Source organism: Cyrtonyx montezumae, unplaced genomic scaffold, assembly GCF_038088225.1.
Source record: "Cyrtonyx montezumae isolate F1298 unplaced genomic scaffold, pur_monq_1.0 scaffold_20, whole genome shotgun sequence".
Lineage (NCBI taxonomy): Eukaryota > Metazoa > Chordata > Aves > Galliformes > Odontophoridae > Cyrtonyx > Cyrtonyx montezumae.
The window spans coordinates 9351250-9367521 of record NW_027071937.1 but is presented as its reverse complement, the minus strand read 5'-3'; the positions used below and the strand labels follow the sequence as shown (position 1 = coordinate 9367521).

The window sequence follows — 16272 nt, the reverse complement described above, 5'->3', positions numbered from 1 at the left end:
AGAGAAATGAGCTTCCCACTGCAGTGTACTCAAGAGCATCCAAAGGGCAGTGATTTGGCTCAGCACAATCATGAGAGGGGAGGAGAAAACACTGTCAAGCAATTCTGCAATTAATTGCAAGTCAAACTCCAAGCTGCCTCATGGAAATTGCTCCTGTTTTTAGACGCCCTCAGTGCCAGGACAAGTATCAATGAATTTGGAAAGGACTTGGAAGCTGGGCAAAAGTACAGTTAGTTCAGAGAGTGGCTCAGGAGCTGAAAGCACTTCCATGTTGCTCAGCACTAACAGGGCTGTTAGCACAGAAAATGTCTGTGGCAGGTTTGGGGCCAAACCTACCACAGGCAGGCCACCAGTAACAAAGGACACAGCAATGCAGAGTGCTTAAACAACAGTGCTCTTACATTCAGAAAATAAAAATTAGTCTTCTCTATCCAGTATTTCTCCTGTTTGATTGTGATGGTTGAGAGAACTTTCCCCTTAACCACCTATGCACTGATGTACACGTGTCCCAGGTCATTGCTGAGGACACAGGTAAACAAGGACCCAGCTCTGAGTAATTATAACACATGATCATTAGAATATGAATGGACATAGCAACTTTTCTCTAACAGAACATACAGGTCCAGTAGCACACCCTGCATACCTACATAGTGACTTCCACAGAGCTTGTTCACATACAGTCAATGTATTTCTGTGGTGTCAATTATTCAGAATGTGAAAACAAATAAAAGCTCACTCATAGCCATGCCACACAATACAGAAACATACCTCAACAAACCTCTTGTAAAAGAGATAATTCAGAGTTTTCAAGTGACGTTGATTTATGACATTAGGACAGAGAGCTAAAAGAAAAAAAAAAAGAAGACTTGTGGGTATACAGAATAACTGAACTTCCTTTACGCTTTACTGTCTAGACATTACATTTTTGCTTCCCCAGTTGCAAACTAAGAGGAAGGCAGGATGCTATCAAACTTAGAACAATGAGGGACAGACACACACAGTCAGCTTATCTAAATTATAAACTGTTATTTACACTTTCAACCATGATTACCAATGCTAATCCTTGACTACTGATATCTCTGGTTGCACCACCCCTGACTGATAAGATCACTTCTGGTTCAATATCCTTCACAGTCAATGACTTCACACCTTTAATTACATTACATTCTCATAGAAGTACCACCTCCAGTGTCTAAAGGTTGTATTAATTTTTATTTGAATGGAAGTTGTGTTATTGGCTCATTGAAGCAGTTTTGAACACATTGCTCAGGATTTACACTTATGACTAAAGTTCATCCAATAAAATATATACCAGGAAAGAGACTCCATATCCATACAAAAGAGGGAAGTGACTATCACTTTGCTGAGCTAGCAAGCAACAATTGTTTATTTTTATTACTGTCATCTTCATTAGACATGCTTCATTACAACTGCAAAAACGAAGATCTTCACATAGCATAATGTTTTGAAACCCAGTGCAATGAGAGATAAATGCAGAAGATAAAATAGATGAAATAGGATTAGCATATGTATCTGTCAGCTCACGCAGGATGCTGGGATGTGTGTGCATGGAAAGACATAACCAAACCCTTCATTGGGGTTTCAGTGGCTAAAACCATCCTGTTGGTCGCCGGAAGGAGAAGGATCAGCAATTGGAAATGGTATCAGACAACAGTGAAGTGAAAAGCTCTGCAGCCTCCCTGTGATGAGCAGACACCAGGTGCTAATGACACACAGGGTGCTCCACGCCTCCCATGTGGTGTGCACAGAGGGAAACAGGGTGAAGAAGATCTCTGGCCACCAGTCCCTGCAAGCAGAAAGGTGGGAAACTGCAGCTTTCAGAACATGGTAAAGCATTGCTGCACCACCTGGACACTGCCATCTTGAATACCAGTGTTTAAAGCTGTTCATCTTCCACAGTGTGAGCATATAACCTTGCCCTCAAAGGGCTCGAGGAAAGTATAGCAGTTACCCCTCAGGATATTACTGCAATAGGAAGAGATCACCAGCTCCTGAAAATTAACTTCTCTGTAAGGAAGTTATGATCTACAGAAAAGTGAATATTATCTCCACCTTCCTTAAAGATTTCAAAGCACTTCAGAGAGAAATATAGTATGACAGCTTTAGATCACCAAAGAGAACCCATTAAAGGTTGTTTTTCAAGAGATCCCAGAGGAAATTTCCAAAGGATGGGACGTGGTTGAACCGAGGCATCGTACATGTCAGGAGAGAGGAACACAGACACTCTGAACAGTTTTAAAGACACTATCAACGTTTTCTGCTCTGATGGAGAACTGATCTTGAATCCATTTCCAGTATTCTATAACAAACACAGAGAGGGACTAATGGAAAACATGAGCATGAAAAGTAATCTGGTACAACAGTGATGTGTTCAAAGGAAGAAAAGCAAAATAAAGACAAAATGGATGTCAATAAACTCAGAGAACTGGCAGGTAAGATTTCATGTAGAAACAGTTTGTCAGGAGTTAAGAGCTGGCAGTGGAAAACTGGACATGAAGAGAAGAAGCACTGCATCAGAAGATTTATGACACTGAGGCAGAGCTACAAAAGGGCTCAGACTCAGTGGAAGACCTCAGGTACAACAGGGAAGTGCACAGAAAGTGGAACTGGATCAGATGCACGCAAAGGAAGATGCAAGCACATACAGTCAGAAAGCTCAAAGTTAAACGTGAGATGCATCTACCAAAAACCATAAAGGTCAGAAAGAAATCATTCTAAAAATATATTAGTAAAAAGAGGAAGACCAGGGAAAGTGCCTGTCAGTCCGTGATAGAGGAAAGCTGTGTATGGGAAAAGTATTGCTTATCTTCATTACAGATTTCCAGTGGGTAAAGCTGGTGGTAATGGGCTTAATTTCCAGCAAGAGAAACTCCAGTTAGTGTTTTGGAGGAAAAAAACACCTAATGGAAAGGCTAAAGAAGAACACCATAGGTTGCACGGCAGGCTGCAAGCTTTCTGCCCTGGAGGTCTGCAAGAATAGGTTGCACACTTCCCACAGAAGCACCAGGAGAGTCCTAAGGCTGTGGGCAGTGACATGGGCAGCACTGCAGAATCTTTGCCAAACCCTTTCACTGCAGCTTCATGACTGCAGAAACCAATTCACTTCAGGGGGGAGCAACTCTCCTAAGGTCACGCACCTGGATAAGACAGAGCATGAATCTGAACTCAAGTCTCCTGAATCAAAAGAAGTGTTTTGTTTACAGGAGCAAAAGATAATAACTGATATTTTTCAGGACTGGAACCAACTTCCAATTCTGTAGCTGTACTCGGGGGAGCTTAGGGATAATGGCCGGGCTGTGGAGCACCAGTGGAACACAAACTGTAATAGTGGGGAAGCACCTCCATGATGGCTCCACAGCAGTGCTGCACAGAGGTAACACATCTGAGACTGACTCAGAAACAAAAATTCCACTCTGCTCTCAGCCATTAGCAGAGAGTTCATGATGATAAGCAATGGAGAGGAAGTAAAAATGAAATCTGTTTGTCACATCGGATGTGAAACCACTAATACACACCTATCTCATTCATGTAACATCGGTACATGCTGCAATGTATTTTGTGTGTATAGCTGTTGCTTCCAGGTCACAACTGACTCCTCTTGAGCTGGGATGGGGACGGGGTCCTCTCGTTACATGGAGTGCCTGACTCCATTCACAATGGGACTCCTTTACCTTGCCCTGGCAGAACAGGAGGTCCCACACAAAGAACACTTTGTTTTGGGACAAAGTAAAGCAGCCCTGGTTTAATAAAATCAGAATACCTGAAATCTTAGAGGCTTTTACCCCGGTATCACTAAGGACTGCTGGGGAACTTGATGAGGAGCAAGCCGTGCATTAACTGCAGTATATTATGATGAGAGTATTCCCTAAGTGCGAATTAGTGGAGGGTAAGGCAGGACTCAAGAAAACCTCTTTTTGTTGTAGCCTCAAAGATGCATTGTCTCTCACAGTGTGCTCTGAGCCACTGCAGGCTGTCATCAGAAGGAAAAGGGGAGGCAGAAACCCCAGCCCGGCCCCAAACCCTCAGGCTCCCTGCTGGCTTTGCTGCTGGGAGCGTAGGCTGACCCTGTGCAGGGAAAGCATCACACATGGCTTTCAATCTATGCCTACAGAAGAAAGCGCTCTGCTGTGATGTCTACACATGTATCTAGATAGGATGAGTTCAAGCTCAGAACACCACAGCTGGTATGATGTCTCCAAGGGACAGTGTGGAGCTGCTGACTGCACTGAGCCTACAGCAGGTCATGTACCCCCTGTGTTTCAGCACAGAAAAATGCACTGGAGAAGGTGAGATCCAAGGATGGAGCTGACTCGTCCCCTTCTCCTCCAGCAGCCCGACTGCAGCCCAGGGGCAGGATGCTCCTACCCTCCCGTGTGTAAGCCCAGAATGCAACATAGCTGGTGTGCAGCATGAGAGCTAACAAACCTGAACGAATACCGCTGCAGCCGCAGAGGGCACAGCAACTGCGAAGGAAAAGAATCCCCTTCTGCTCTTAACAAGCAAACGGTGGAAACGTTTGAAACCTCCCCCTGCCAGGACCCGGACCAGCCCTTCCCTCCAGCGCATCGCCTCCGGCCGCTGCCCGCTGCCGGCCCTCGCCCGCCCCCTGCTGCCCCTCCACCCCGCGCAGCAGCGCCGGGCACTGCGGGCAGCGCTGCTCGGAGCGCCCCGAGCTGCGGGGAACGACGCGCTGACCAAGCCAGGAGCGTGTATGGGCTGTGTGAAAATACAGGAACAGGCGGAACTGTTTCACACTCAGGGTCTGCTCGCCCATCTCAGAGAACTGTTTTGGACTAAAAATTGCTTTGTAAATCTAAGTCAACCTGAGAGAGTCTTCAAAGAGCATTAAGCAATTAGGCAGCAATAGCTACAGGGCTCGTTAAACCAGAGCACACTGACCCAGGTGTGAGAAAAGACTGTAAAATGCTGTTTCCTCAATCAATGCCATTTCTGCCTGACTTCTTCCTTCCCCACTAAAGCTAATTATATGGAATCCACACACCATTTATGAGGATGCCTCTGGGACTCAACAGAAAATCTTCCACTTCCCATGCCCTGCTTTGTGTGTGAGTAGGGATGCTCAATATAATTCAGAAAACAATGAGATGGACTCATCTAAGCTGATGGTTTATTTGCTCTGGGGTTGCAGGCCTATTATTTTTATTGGGCCACCTCCTGGCAGGCTCTGAAAGGTAAGACTGGCAGTTCCAGGAGGTGTTCAAATTTTAGAGGCTGAACACACCAAAGTTCTGCTTAAGTTCACTGCCATTTTCTGAGTGGACAGCAGTGAGCTCTCGGGTAGAGAAACAATTGAAAGTGGATTTGGAACTACAATAATTGAGTCACGTACAAGCTTGCCTTCTCGTACCAAGAAACACCGTCCTCCTCCAGCCTTTCTCACCAAAAGCCACTTCCCTCTGCTGCTCACCTTCTTTCAGCAAGTGGGAGCATGAGAGGAGACAGCAAGCAGCAGAAGACTGTGGCATCGAGCAAACCCACAATCAGGTTAGGTAACAAGAAGCATGAGATTCACCTCAGTGCTAGCTTTTGGTGGAGCTGTTCAGGACAAGAGGAGATCTCAGAACAAGGATTTTACAACCTGTCCATTCTAACTTGCACACACTACAGTAAAATTTTCATGCATGGGAAATTTTGTCTTAAACCTTCTTGAACTGAACTAGAACGTGGTGGCACTGGAGTAATGGGGCTTTCCTCTTCTCGACTCCTCTTTCCCTTCTTTAGTGCAAGTAAATCTAACTGTGAGAAAAGAGTACAAGGAAATCAATTTACTGTCTCAGGACTTTGCAGGTGAACAATTATGGCATTTCATGTTTATAGTTCATATATGCATATCTGTGATGCATCTTTCATAAAGAAAAACTCCATGCTCTTTACAGATCATGAAGGAAAACACAGCCTAAGGAATGATTAACCTCACCCAGGAACCCCAACCCAGGAAAAATTACTGAAGTAAACTCCAGGGAAGGTTTTAGATGTTAAACAAATCATCCCCTTGTGCCTCAGATTCCACACCAGTGTGCTAAGCTTAATTATATATACTTATCCCCCAGTGAGGGTCTGCAAGGATTATCTTATTAACTTCTGAACAGCAGGTTGTAGATGTGAAGATTAATATGCAATATAGTGTTGCTGCCAGGCATAATAAGCCCAAAATTTGTGGTTAGAAACCGCTTTTCAGTCCAATAAAAGGGAACTATGTATCTTGTGGACATGATGGAAAGCTTTGTGGGGTGAAACCTAATGGTGCACCTAAAGGTTTCCAACATAAGTTCCAGAGAGTAGGAAAAAAATCAGTCCTCACTAACAACAAAAAGCAAAACAAAGCAGATTTTACTAGACAACTGGTTGTAAAGCAGATCTATTGAATGATGAAAAATGTTTTTCTTCTCTCAGCAGACTGCAACCGTCCTAAAGTTCCCTGCTGCCAACCCTATTTTACAAGACTGCAAGGCTTCTGCTTCCGAAGGGTTATCTCTTTACAACTGATGGACTCATAACTCAAGAAAACAGATCCCTAGATGAGTAATGACTTGCTTCTTATGCGAGCGGAATGGAGTCATAACTCAAAGCTGACCATCACGTGTTTACGTAGAGCCATTCTGAGGTCAAGATTTATTTCCTATCATGGAAGAAGCAGCCTATTAGTCACAAGCACTTCATTCTCCGACAGCACAAAGTGATAATTCCCATAACTTACCAGATTTGTTTTGGAATATCATTAATTAAATTCTGAAACTACCCATGATAAATTACAGCAGAGATTCCTTGCTGAACATGGAAGAAGACAAATTGACTTCATCTGTTCTTTATTAGTGAGATAACTCCAGAATATGTTGCAATATCACATACCTGGATCTACATTAAATCGGTCTAGGAGCCTGAAGATCAGCTTGCTTAGCATTTTGCGGTTCAATTTATCTGGCTTGTACCTGGTCAGACCTTGATATTGTCTGTAAGCAAAGGAACAAAATAAATTCCACATTTGTGGAATTGCTTACGGTTTTGCAAATAGTAGACAGTCAGCAGTAGAGATATCAGGGTTTGGTAGGTGTTGGCCAGAACAGACCCCTACTGTTCCTGAGTTATAGCAAAAAGCCAAATACAGTCACACAAATCTCCCAGTCAATGACCAGGAAAGAGAAAGACAACAATTCCCTCTCATCTCTCATAACTGTGACTGCAACCATTGTATCTTCACTGTGACTTTCACTGTATTGTTGGCTTTGTGACTGACAGGAGCTATTCTAGTGAGAGGCAATTTATAAATTCAAACACACACAGCTATTTCACAACAACATGAAGGTTAACCACTTGTATCTCTAGTTTTTCTGCCCCTTCATCACAGTACTATCTTCCTGCCAAACCTGTACAACCGATACTGAAACTCAGCCTTGTCTCCAGCAAAGCATGAGAGTGTGCTAACACAACCTCCTGGAGGGAGCTTTGATATATATTGCTAAGATCTACTGCACACTTTTCATTCTGCACTCCTTTCTCCTGTCAGGAGCAAAGCATCTTTCAATAGGAAAGATACCTCTGCCTTAGCAGCAAAGGGATTTGAAAAGACTCTGGCACAGATACCAGAATTTCCCCATTCTCAGCTGAAAAGTAGATATATTGTACTCTGCAAAAAGTAGATATATTGCTGAGAAAATGATCTTAGGTAGACAAGCACAGAACATACTGTCCTCTGACAGGCAGTCAGCTGCTTAGAAGTTCAATGAATATTTCTACCTTGCCATGTCTCTGATATTAAAATCAGGTTCACACCAACTGTCCAGGATCTGTAAGAGCCTGCACTGGAGCTCAGGATGTTCTCCCACGTAATCTTCAACCAGGTTAATTTTATCTTGAAACAGTAGTGGTGCACACATCTAGGAAAAGAAATTTGTTATTTGCACTAGATGTTAAGAATGATCAGAATGGACAGTGCTGCAGCAAACAGAAGGCATGGAAGAAGACCAAGTCACCAAACCCTTGCTTACTGTCTGAAAGACAGATGTTGCATTTCCAACTTAACTATTAGCCAAAGTGGCAAAACTGCAAAGCAGTAAAACCAATAAACTTTACCATAATGATCATTTGTCAAGAACACAGCTAGAATGTTTGATTGTAGTGACTCTAACTAGAAAAACAGACTAGTAAAAGAAAATAGTCTCTTAACAAAATACACTTTGACACTCCTCTAGAGGTAAAGGTACTTTAGCTGTGCAGCAGTGACTTCTAGCAAATGGGATAAAGCCTCAAGTGAAACACATCACAACTTAGAGGGCTTTGATGGAAATCGTGCTTAACGAAGATGGATCTGAAGACAGAGAACTCTGCAGAGGAAATGACTCACCTTCTCCAAATCTTGATCTGGCTGTAGTTTTAGCTTAATACTCAGGATGGCTGCCTAGAAAATAAGAAATAAAAGTGTATTTAGGAAAAGAACAGCACCATGGGTAAAGAGACATTTCACAATGAAGTATGTATGCTACTATGCAAAGTTTTAATGTGATAATTATTTATGTTCTGTTTTCAAGTACAAACATTCGTCCATGTACAATCCACTTCAAAATGTACAAGAGTTCCCATAGTGGCATTGCATGTTGTGAGCAGCAGCATGCCCTGCTGTGAAAGTAAAGATCTAGCAGAAAGAGAGAGAAAGCAAAATGCTTGGACAAGCCTAGCCAAGGAGGATATTTCTAACAATATCAATATCAAAAAACCTGACCTGCCATACCTTCCTGAGTCCCATCATAGTAGGGATCATTGTAGAACATCTTGGTTCATACAATATCATTGATATCATTGACAGATACATCTTGGTTCATACAATATCATTGATATCATTGACAGATACAATACAATTATAGTAGATCATTGCAGAACATCTTGGGTTGGAAAGGACCCCACGGGTCTCAGGTTCCAACCTCCTGCCACAGGTAGGGCCACCAACCTCCAGATCTGGTTGTAGACCAGATTGCCCAGGGCCACATCCAACCTGGTCTTGAACACCTCCGGGGATGTTCCACCTCCACAGCCCTTCTGGGCAGCCTGCTCCAGCACCTCACCACTTTCTCTCTGTGAAGAACTTCCCTTTGTTTTCCAAGACGATTGTAAATGTATGTGTTTGATAGTGCTGCACCTCTGAGCAGCAGCTATAGAAACAGTGTTTTATCAACAGAGGTCACAAATGCCTCTTTATTCAGATGAGAACAAAACCAATAAGTTAGGACTTACAGACAAAGCCGTTATCTTCAGTGGGTTTCTGATACTGTTATTCATTTTGCTTTGAGAGAAATATAATGAATATGATGGATTCTTTTTTTCATGGATTGTTTTCTTGTTAGAATATGTAAACAAAGATATTACAGTAAAAATGCAAATGCAAACCTCACTTTTACACCTCACTCACCTCAAAACATGATCAGAAAAATGTGACAAGAAAAATAACTGGAGTGGAGTAGGAACATACCTTGAAACCTTTTCTGTGACCTCTCCTCTCATTTAAGAGACACATCAAGTCACCACTGGAAGCACAAGTCCTGCAGACAGCCCAGTAACACAGAGTTGCTCCCCCAGCACTGCTCAGAACAAAGTTGTGGACTGCATTCCCTTTGGGAAATCCATGTGTTCTACATTCTCCTGCACTGAGGACTGTGTACAAAAGCAAATAAACAACACACAGCATCTAAGCTCATCTATCTGACTGTCCAGAAGTGTAGAGATGACCAGTTACCAGTGGGAAAATATTTTTCCATTCTTTTTAATTGTTTTTAATCAAACAAACACTGCATCACTGACTGCCCAGGACTGATATCCAAAAAGGACAATGACTGAAGAACTTTAAGTGGTGAAACCAGGAATTACCATTAATACAGTGGCTGTATGCTACAAATCAGATACCGAATAGAAAGTCACATTACACTGCCCCAGCCCACATAACTGCATTAAATTTTCACTCCAGACCTGATAACTAATTCCACCTGTTTAGGGCCTGAACTGCTCTGCTTCACATGTGTAAGTCTCTTTCCTTTGAAATTATCACACTGACATCACAAAGTGCAAGCAGAGAGATCCTTCTGAGGCTGTATACAAGCTGAGTGTTGCTACTTCTGCTTTGGATGCAAAGAGCTTTGTGCCTCCAAAACTTTGCCAGCTGTTTCATGTTTCATTTCTTCTTTTGTCTCTCCCAGCTATCTCCACTGACTGAATAATAAAAAAAGACACAAACTTCTAAAAATCTTGTTTCACCATTTGATCTCATTAGTACCTTTTATTAAACAAGTAACCTGTGAGCCTCACCATGCAAGCATGCAGTGGTTTATGTAACAGCTTTTTAATGCTGACATGCATGTTCAGATTAACCTAATTGCAGAACCGTTATCTAAATGGCATGGTGTTATCTCCACCTAAGAGTACAGCTGACTTAATGAGACGAGCACGCACTGTGTTAGCCCAGCTTCACCTCTTTCACTGGATGTGTGTCCTGCACAGGGCACAGAGATGACGTTCAGCCAGCGTGGGGTACCCCGACCTCCAAATGCTGCTTCAGCAGAGCCAGCTCCTGGCACTCAGAGGACACAGTGCTGCCATGAACACTCACCCACCTCGGGCAGGCCCCATGACACAGCCCTGAACACTGCTCTGCTGGATGGGGACGTGCAGCCTGGGCCTTAGGAACAAGCAGCTGGGCTGCAGGGTGCGCTTACATGGGCTGGCTGGCTGAACAGGGAGGAAAATCGAGATAAAATCAGTGTGTTTACAATGGGAATAATAAGAGAAGAGATATGAGTAACTGTAATAAAGATGAAAGTGCTTGGCAGCTGTGCCTGTGGTCTCAACATCGGGCTATTTTAAGATTTTGTTTTGTTGTTATCATGGTTTGAATCGTTTCACTCCACAAACAAGTTTTGTGTAAAACGACCCTATTTTTAACAGTCTGTTTATAGATGATAAGATCTCCAGAAAAGCAACACCTCACTCGCAGACTCATTCTGTAGTTAGAAAACAAACACATTAATTAGGCAGATAGCATGCTGCAACTGAAATGGTGAGAATCCCCCTCCCCACACAAGAAAAAGTGTTCCCCCGTATGTGGCGTGTGCTCAGCAAGCTGTGCGGGCGGACGAGCCGGGGGGGCTGGAAGCTAGCAGTCATGCTTGTCTGGCTGCAGAGCCTCAGACTCAGACTGGATCTGCAAGGCAATGAAAGTCCTAAACAGCAGATGCCTTCCCCACCTCACCAGCTGAGTAACGGGAGCAAAAAGCCAACTTCTGCACTGGAACACCAGAAAGCAAAGCTGGTCTGTAATACACAACAGCTTACCCGGACAGCCCATCTACCACCCACCCTCCTTCAAACTATGCAAGAGAATGTGTTGCAGTCCCGATGGCCTCTTCACAAAAATATTTCACGCAGAGAGAGTTCTTAGAATGCAACCTAATAACAGCAAAGGAATAACACATACAAGGGTTTGACCAACACTAAAACCCTGACTGCCCAACTTCAGCACTGCATCCCACTCTTGCCATTCATTCCCAAGCATGCAGGGAACACAAACGTGATGAAGCCACTGCTTAGCACAGGACAAAAAGGCGATGAACCACCACCGGACTAACATCTCATCAGACTCTGTGAGACTTCTGAGAGTTTTCAGGGAGCTTTATGTCATTCTTTTTTATTATTCCTTATTATAATTATGGGGAAAGTAAAAATAAGTTGCAGTTTTGCTTACTGAGGATGAGCACTTTAAGATACAGTGGAGAAGGGGCTGGATGAAGACGGGGAAGAATTGGAAGGATTTGAATACTACTTGAATTTACATCTAGGAAGTGTGGAGGTACATAGACCACAGCATGGAGGGAAGGGACACAGATTTGATGCATTCAGGCCAAGTCATGGACACGAGGTGCTGCTGCTGCACAACCACCACTCTTTTAGTCACACGACTGCAAAAACAAGAACATGAGAAAACGATGACAGTTTCTCAGTGAACACACACGCATCAATACCTGATCCTCTCTGTGTGTTTTGAATGCATTTGGCTCTGTCTCATCTAAAAATGACTACTCTTTCCACATACAGTACGAAGCGCAGGAAGCCACACAAGATCTTATCTGTAAGGCTATGTGCACTTGGGTGGTGTCTATGCTGACAATTTAGGCAATTTTCCCACGGTGGGGTTAGCATCGGAGGAATAACCTCTTGCTAGTAACACTGCTTGGAGTGATGATGAAGGACAGACACAAACAGTTTCTGATGACTCCTGCATTACTTAGTCCTGTTGTAAGCAAGTTGAGACAACACAAAGGTAAATATGCCCGTGCTTCGCTTCACTGTAGTGTTTCTGAACAAATAGTGAAGGAATTTCTGAAAACCCATTGAACAAACCAAACAACAGACTGAGATTTGCAGAGGAGGACCCAGCGTCAACTCTACAAAAAATCACAGTGATCAAAGTGGAGATACATAACAATGGTAGAAATAATTGAGTAAAAGGCACACCACCACTTATTAATCACTGGGAACATCTGTTCTGTGTTTTCACAATCGCTCATTTCAAACTTGTGGCTAATCAGCTCTGCACAAACTCAGAAGGCATCGCTGCATAGTGCATGACATTGAGTTATATGTTTAATTACTTCCTGCTAGAAGAGAATACGATATACACAGCTGTCTATGGCAAGATCTTCAGAAACAAGAAAAACATGAGATTTACCAGGTCCACTTTCAAGAGAGCCTGGCCATATTTTATAAAGGGTGAGACAGTCAAAAGTAAGTAGTGATGGGTTAGTCATACGCAAAGACTTTAAGGTAGAGAGGCAGGATTTGGTAGAGAGTCAAGGCTGGAATACATGTGCATAAGGTGAAGAGAAGAGGGAACTGAAACAAGTGATCTGTCTTCCTTGGATCACTCAAAGAATTTTTAAACTTGGTTTAACTGGTCAGCACACCCTCACAGCTTAGTGATCCTCTCCCACTGCTCAAGTTTCCTGTGCACATAGGCCACTCACCTTCAACAGACTCTCCCAGTCCAGACTCTGTGTTTAGGTTTGCTGCGCTTTTGCATCTCTTCTCAGAAGCCCTCTTTGCTTGCCAAGATCCCACTAACACAGCAAAAGTAGCATACTGCCATCTGAATTATTACTTCCAACAGCATGCAAGCTCCTTCCCAGCTACCTCAGCAGACAGACACCAGCAGCAGACAGTGGCTGCAGTGACACAGTGCTTGGGAACAGGCCAGGAGCGGGCCATGGCCTGCAGGCTGCTGCTGCTCTGGAGCAGCACGCATCTCACAGGCAATGTGCTACAGCAGTAGCTTAAGTTGACGGGAAAAAAGGTTGAGCCCAACTCCTATCATCTTCATAGGAGAAACACCTCCTGTTACATTTGCCTTGGTTTCCTCACCGAAAACTGTTTAATTTAAAAGAAACAAGGAAATCAAGTGTGTACATTTTATATATTAAAGTGCATGCAAATACCATATGAAATGAACAAGCTTTGTAATGAAGGTGGGGAACTGGAGAACGAAGCAATATCAGAGACATTTTCACACACCTGAAAATAGCTAAAAAAATTCAGAGTGAAGAAATCCAAAATCTGAATATCCATTATGGTGTTCAATGAATTTTAACACTAACCTGTTCCACCAGATTTGCACCAATACTCAACATATACTCCAGCACCGCTATGAAGGAGGACTACAGAGAGTAACATCCCTGAATCAGTGTTGGCAACGTCACTACAGTCAAGAATTTAAGGACACGATGCTGATTCAATTACGCTTGTCCAGATTTAACATATTAGTATTCCTTTAAGTTTAGCACTTCAGTCAACTTCTCTTCCTACTGAACTATCAAAATAGATGTGCATTACCATGTGTTGTTGACAGAAACTTTGTATTTTGTGTCTCTGAAGACTTTTCAGCAGGTATTCCAACAAATTTTAACAACTGAATTTCAATAAGGTAACCCACACTGTTCTAATAGAAACAGCAAATATTAATGGAACTTTATATATAGAATCAACCTCCTCTGTTTGTATAAACTAACAGATAAAGCATCAGGAGAAAAATACACTCAGCTTTAGAAAACAGAAAAATCCGAACAGACAACAACAACTTGCTGAAAAGCAAATAGTGCCTGATGCAGTAACAGCTTCGACCTGTGTTCTTGTTTAAGAAACAAACTGATGAAGGAGCAAAGAAGCACAGCTCGGGATGGCACAGGGGAGTCAGGACTGGGAGCTCTCAGGCCCAAGAATATTTCTGCTTGTCAGAGGCTAAAAAGATTATTTATTGTTTCCTTCCTAAACCCAGCTCCACTGCCACCTGTTCAGAATTTACTATAAAGCTGTTAAACAAGATGAGAACTTTGATGCTGACTGTGAAAACAAGTTTCACTGTATCTGACCCGAGCAGCACTTACTACTGATCCAGAAGCAAAGGAATTTGATTTTTTTTTAAGCACAGCTATCTTTTTACCTTTATAAGCTGTTTAAAAAATGTAAATAAAATAACTGCGCGGACAATAGAGGGCATTCATTCCACAGAAAGACAGCCGCCACCCTTAGACATGAAATATCGCAGCACATTAAGTCATGAGACCCCGCTAATCAAAGCTGACAGGGCCTTGAATGTGATTTCTGCTGAGACTTAGCGATATCATGGGGCACTGAAGCATGCACAGCCTGCCAGACTGCCCCTGTTCATGTGACAATGGCTTTTATTCCCGAAAGGGGCCTGCGAGTGACAAGAGTCTCCTTTGTCTTTAGCCTCCCGCATTCGCAGTGCAAGAGAGGTTCATTCAACCAGCCCCAGACACTCTTTGAAAGGCTGAAGTGTAACATAAGATGATCATGAAACACTAGCTTGCCTTCTGCCTACCCCTCATTCTTCTCAAGCACAGCCTGGCCTATTCAGGGCCTCTTACAGACTCACTCGCACTGCATTACCCCCGGTCTGCTGAATCCCCGCATTGTCCTGGCCCCACCAGCAGCCATCGGCCTTCCCACAAAGCCATCCACCGGCACCGGGGCCACGCGCCCGAGGAGCTGGCGATGAAAGGCCGTGGTGCCGCCAGCCACCCTGGTCCTGCCTGATGTGCAGTGCCTCATGGGCGTCCCAGTCCCACGGGCACACGGTGCCTCGTGGTCACCACGATCCCATGGGCACACGGCGTCTCAGGGCCAGGCCAGGAGGGGACGAAGCTGGGGACATCTTGGCTGGAGCCACCAGGGAGGGTTGTTACAACCTGTCCATCTAGATCTTCCTCTGAAAGAGTTTTTGTCTTCACCAGGCCATGAGGAGCGAGCCTGGAAGCCCTCTTCCCTGCTCTTCTCTGCAGGCAGTCATGCAAGGCCCCAGGCCGTCTTCCTCCAGCAGCTGCAAACCTCATTCACAAAAGAATGGATAAAAACCTCGAACATGTCAGACAACTCCAAAAAACGCTTTTACGTCCCTGTTTTTTTCTTCAGCTATCACTTTATCAGCTTGCTCTTTGTGTCATGGGAGCAATAGTGCCATCCGCTGGTAGCTAACCTGATCCTGCATCTATCAGGTGCCTCCTAACTACAGCTGCTGTTTTGTACTGCTACCCTGGTACTAATGTTTCCACACCGGCCCTATCTTCCAACAAATGTACCGCTGTCTTCACACTGTTGCTGATCTTTCTTCCATTATGAACTGCCACCTGCACAATAGCTGCACTCTGAAAGGTGCAGGGTCTACTGCTACAGCAGGCTGCTCCAAGGAGCTGCCTATCTCAACTGCAAAACTTCAGGCTGGTGTATTTAACGAACCCGTTCCGCTGATGACCCGCTCTGCTACTAATAGGGAACAGTGCAGGAAGGTCCTGATGTGCTTCGGAACCAAATAACTGCCATGTTATCCCCAGCAATCTCTGGGATCTCATTTTCTGAAGATATCCTTCACCTAACTCTTTGTGAGGGAAAGGAACCTCAGCCAGCAGAGCAAAGCCGTGGACCTCGAAGCATTCACACTCAACAAAACAAAATTCATCACAACAGGTAAATGGAATTATGCATTCTAGAATAAAAGTCTGATGCCTTATTGTAAATACAGCAAGGGGGTCTCAAAATAAATGAAATCAAGGACTTCTAAGGACATTTGTCCTTCAGTTGAGACATACAAATGCCAGAAAACTTGCATTTGAATCTGCTTTACTGTCCCATCTGAAAGATGGGAAAGTACAGGATGAAAACACATGCTACAGCCCACCATAG

The 16272-nt window shown here is 43.7% G+C and overlaps 1 protein-coding gene across 6 annotated transcripts in view; it reads right to left on the bottom strand.

Annotated features, from left to right (window-relative positions):
• Nucleotides 1-16272, bottom strand: part of EXD3 (exonuclease 3'-5' domain containing 3) — a 161671-nt gene that overhangs the window by 138294 nt on the left and 7105 nt on the right. For all 6 annotated transcript variants that reach the window (XM_065737731.1, XM_065737732.1, XM_065737734.1 and 3 more), the window contains exons 4-7: nt 8384-8437; nt 7777-7916; nt 6892-6992; nt 769-842 (exon numbers count right to left, since the gene is read on the bottom strand). In XM_065737731.1, the coding sequence (XP_065593803.1) occupies nt 769-842; nt 6892-6992; nt 7777-7916; nt 8384-8437 (369 nt within the window). The remainder of the gene's footprint in view (nt 1-768; nt 843-6891; nt 6993-7776; nt 7917-8383; nt 8438-16272) is intronic.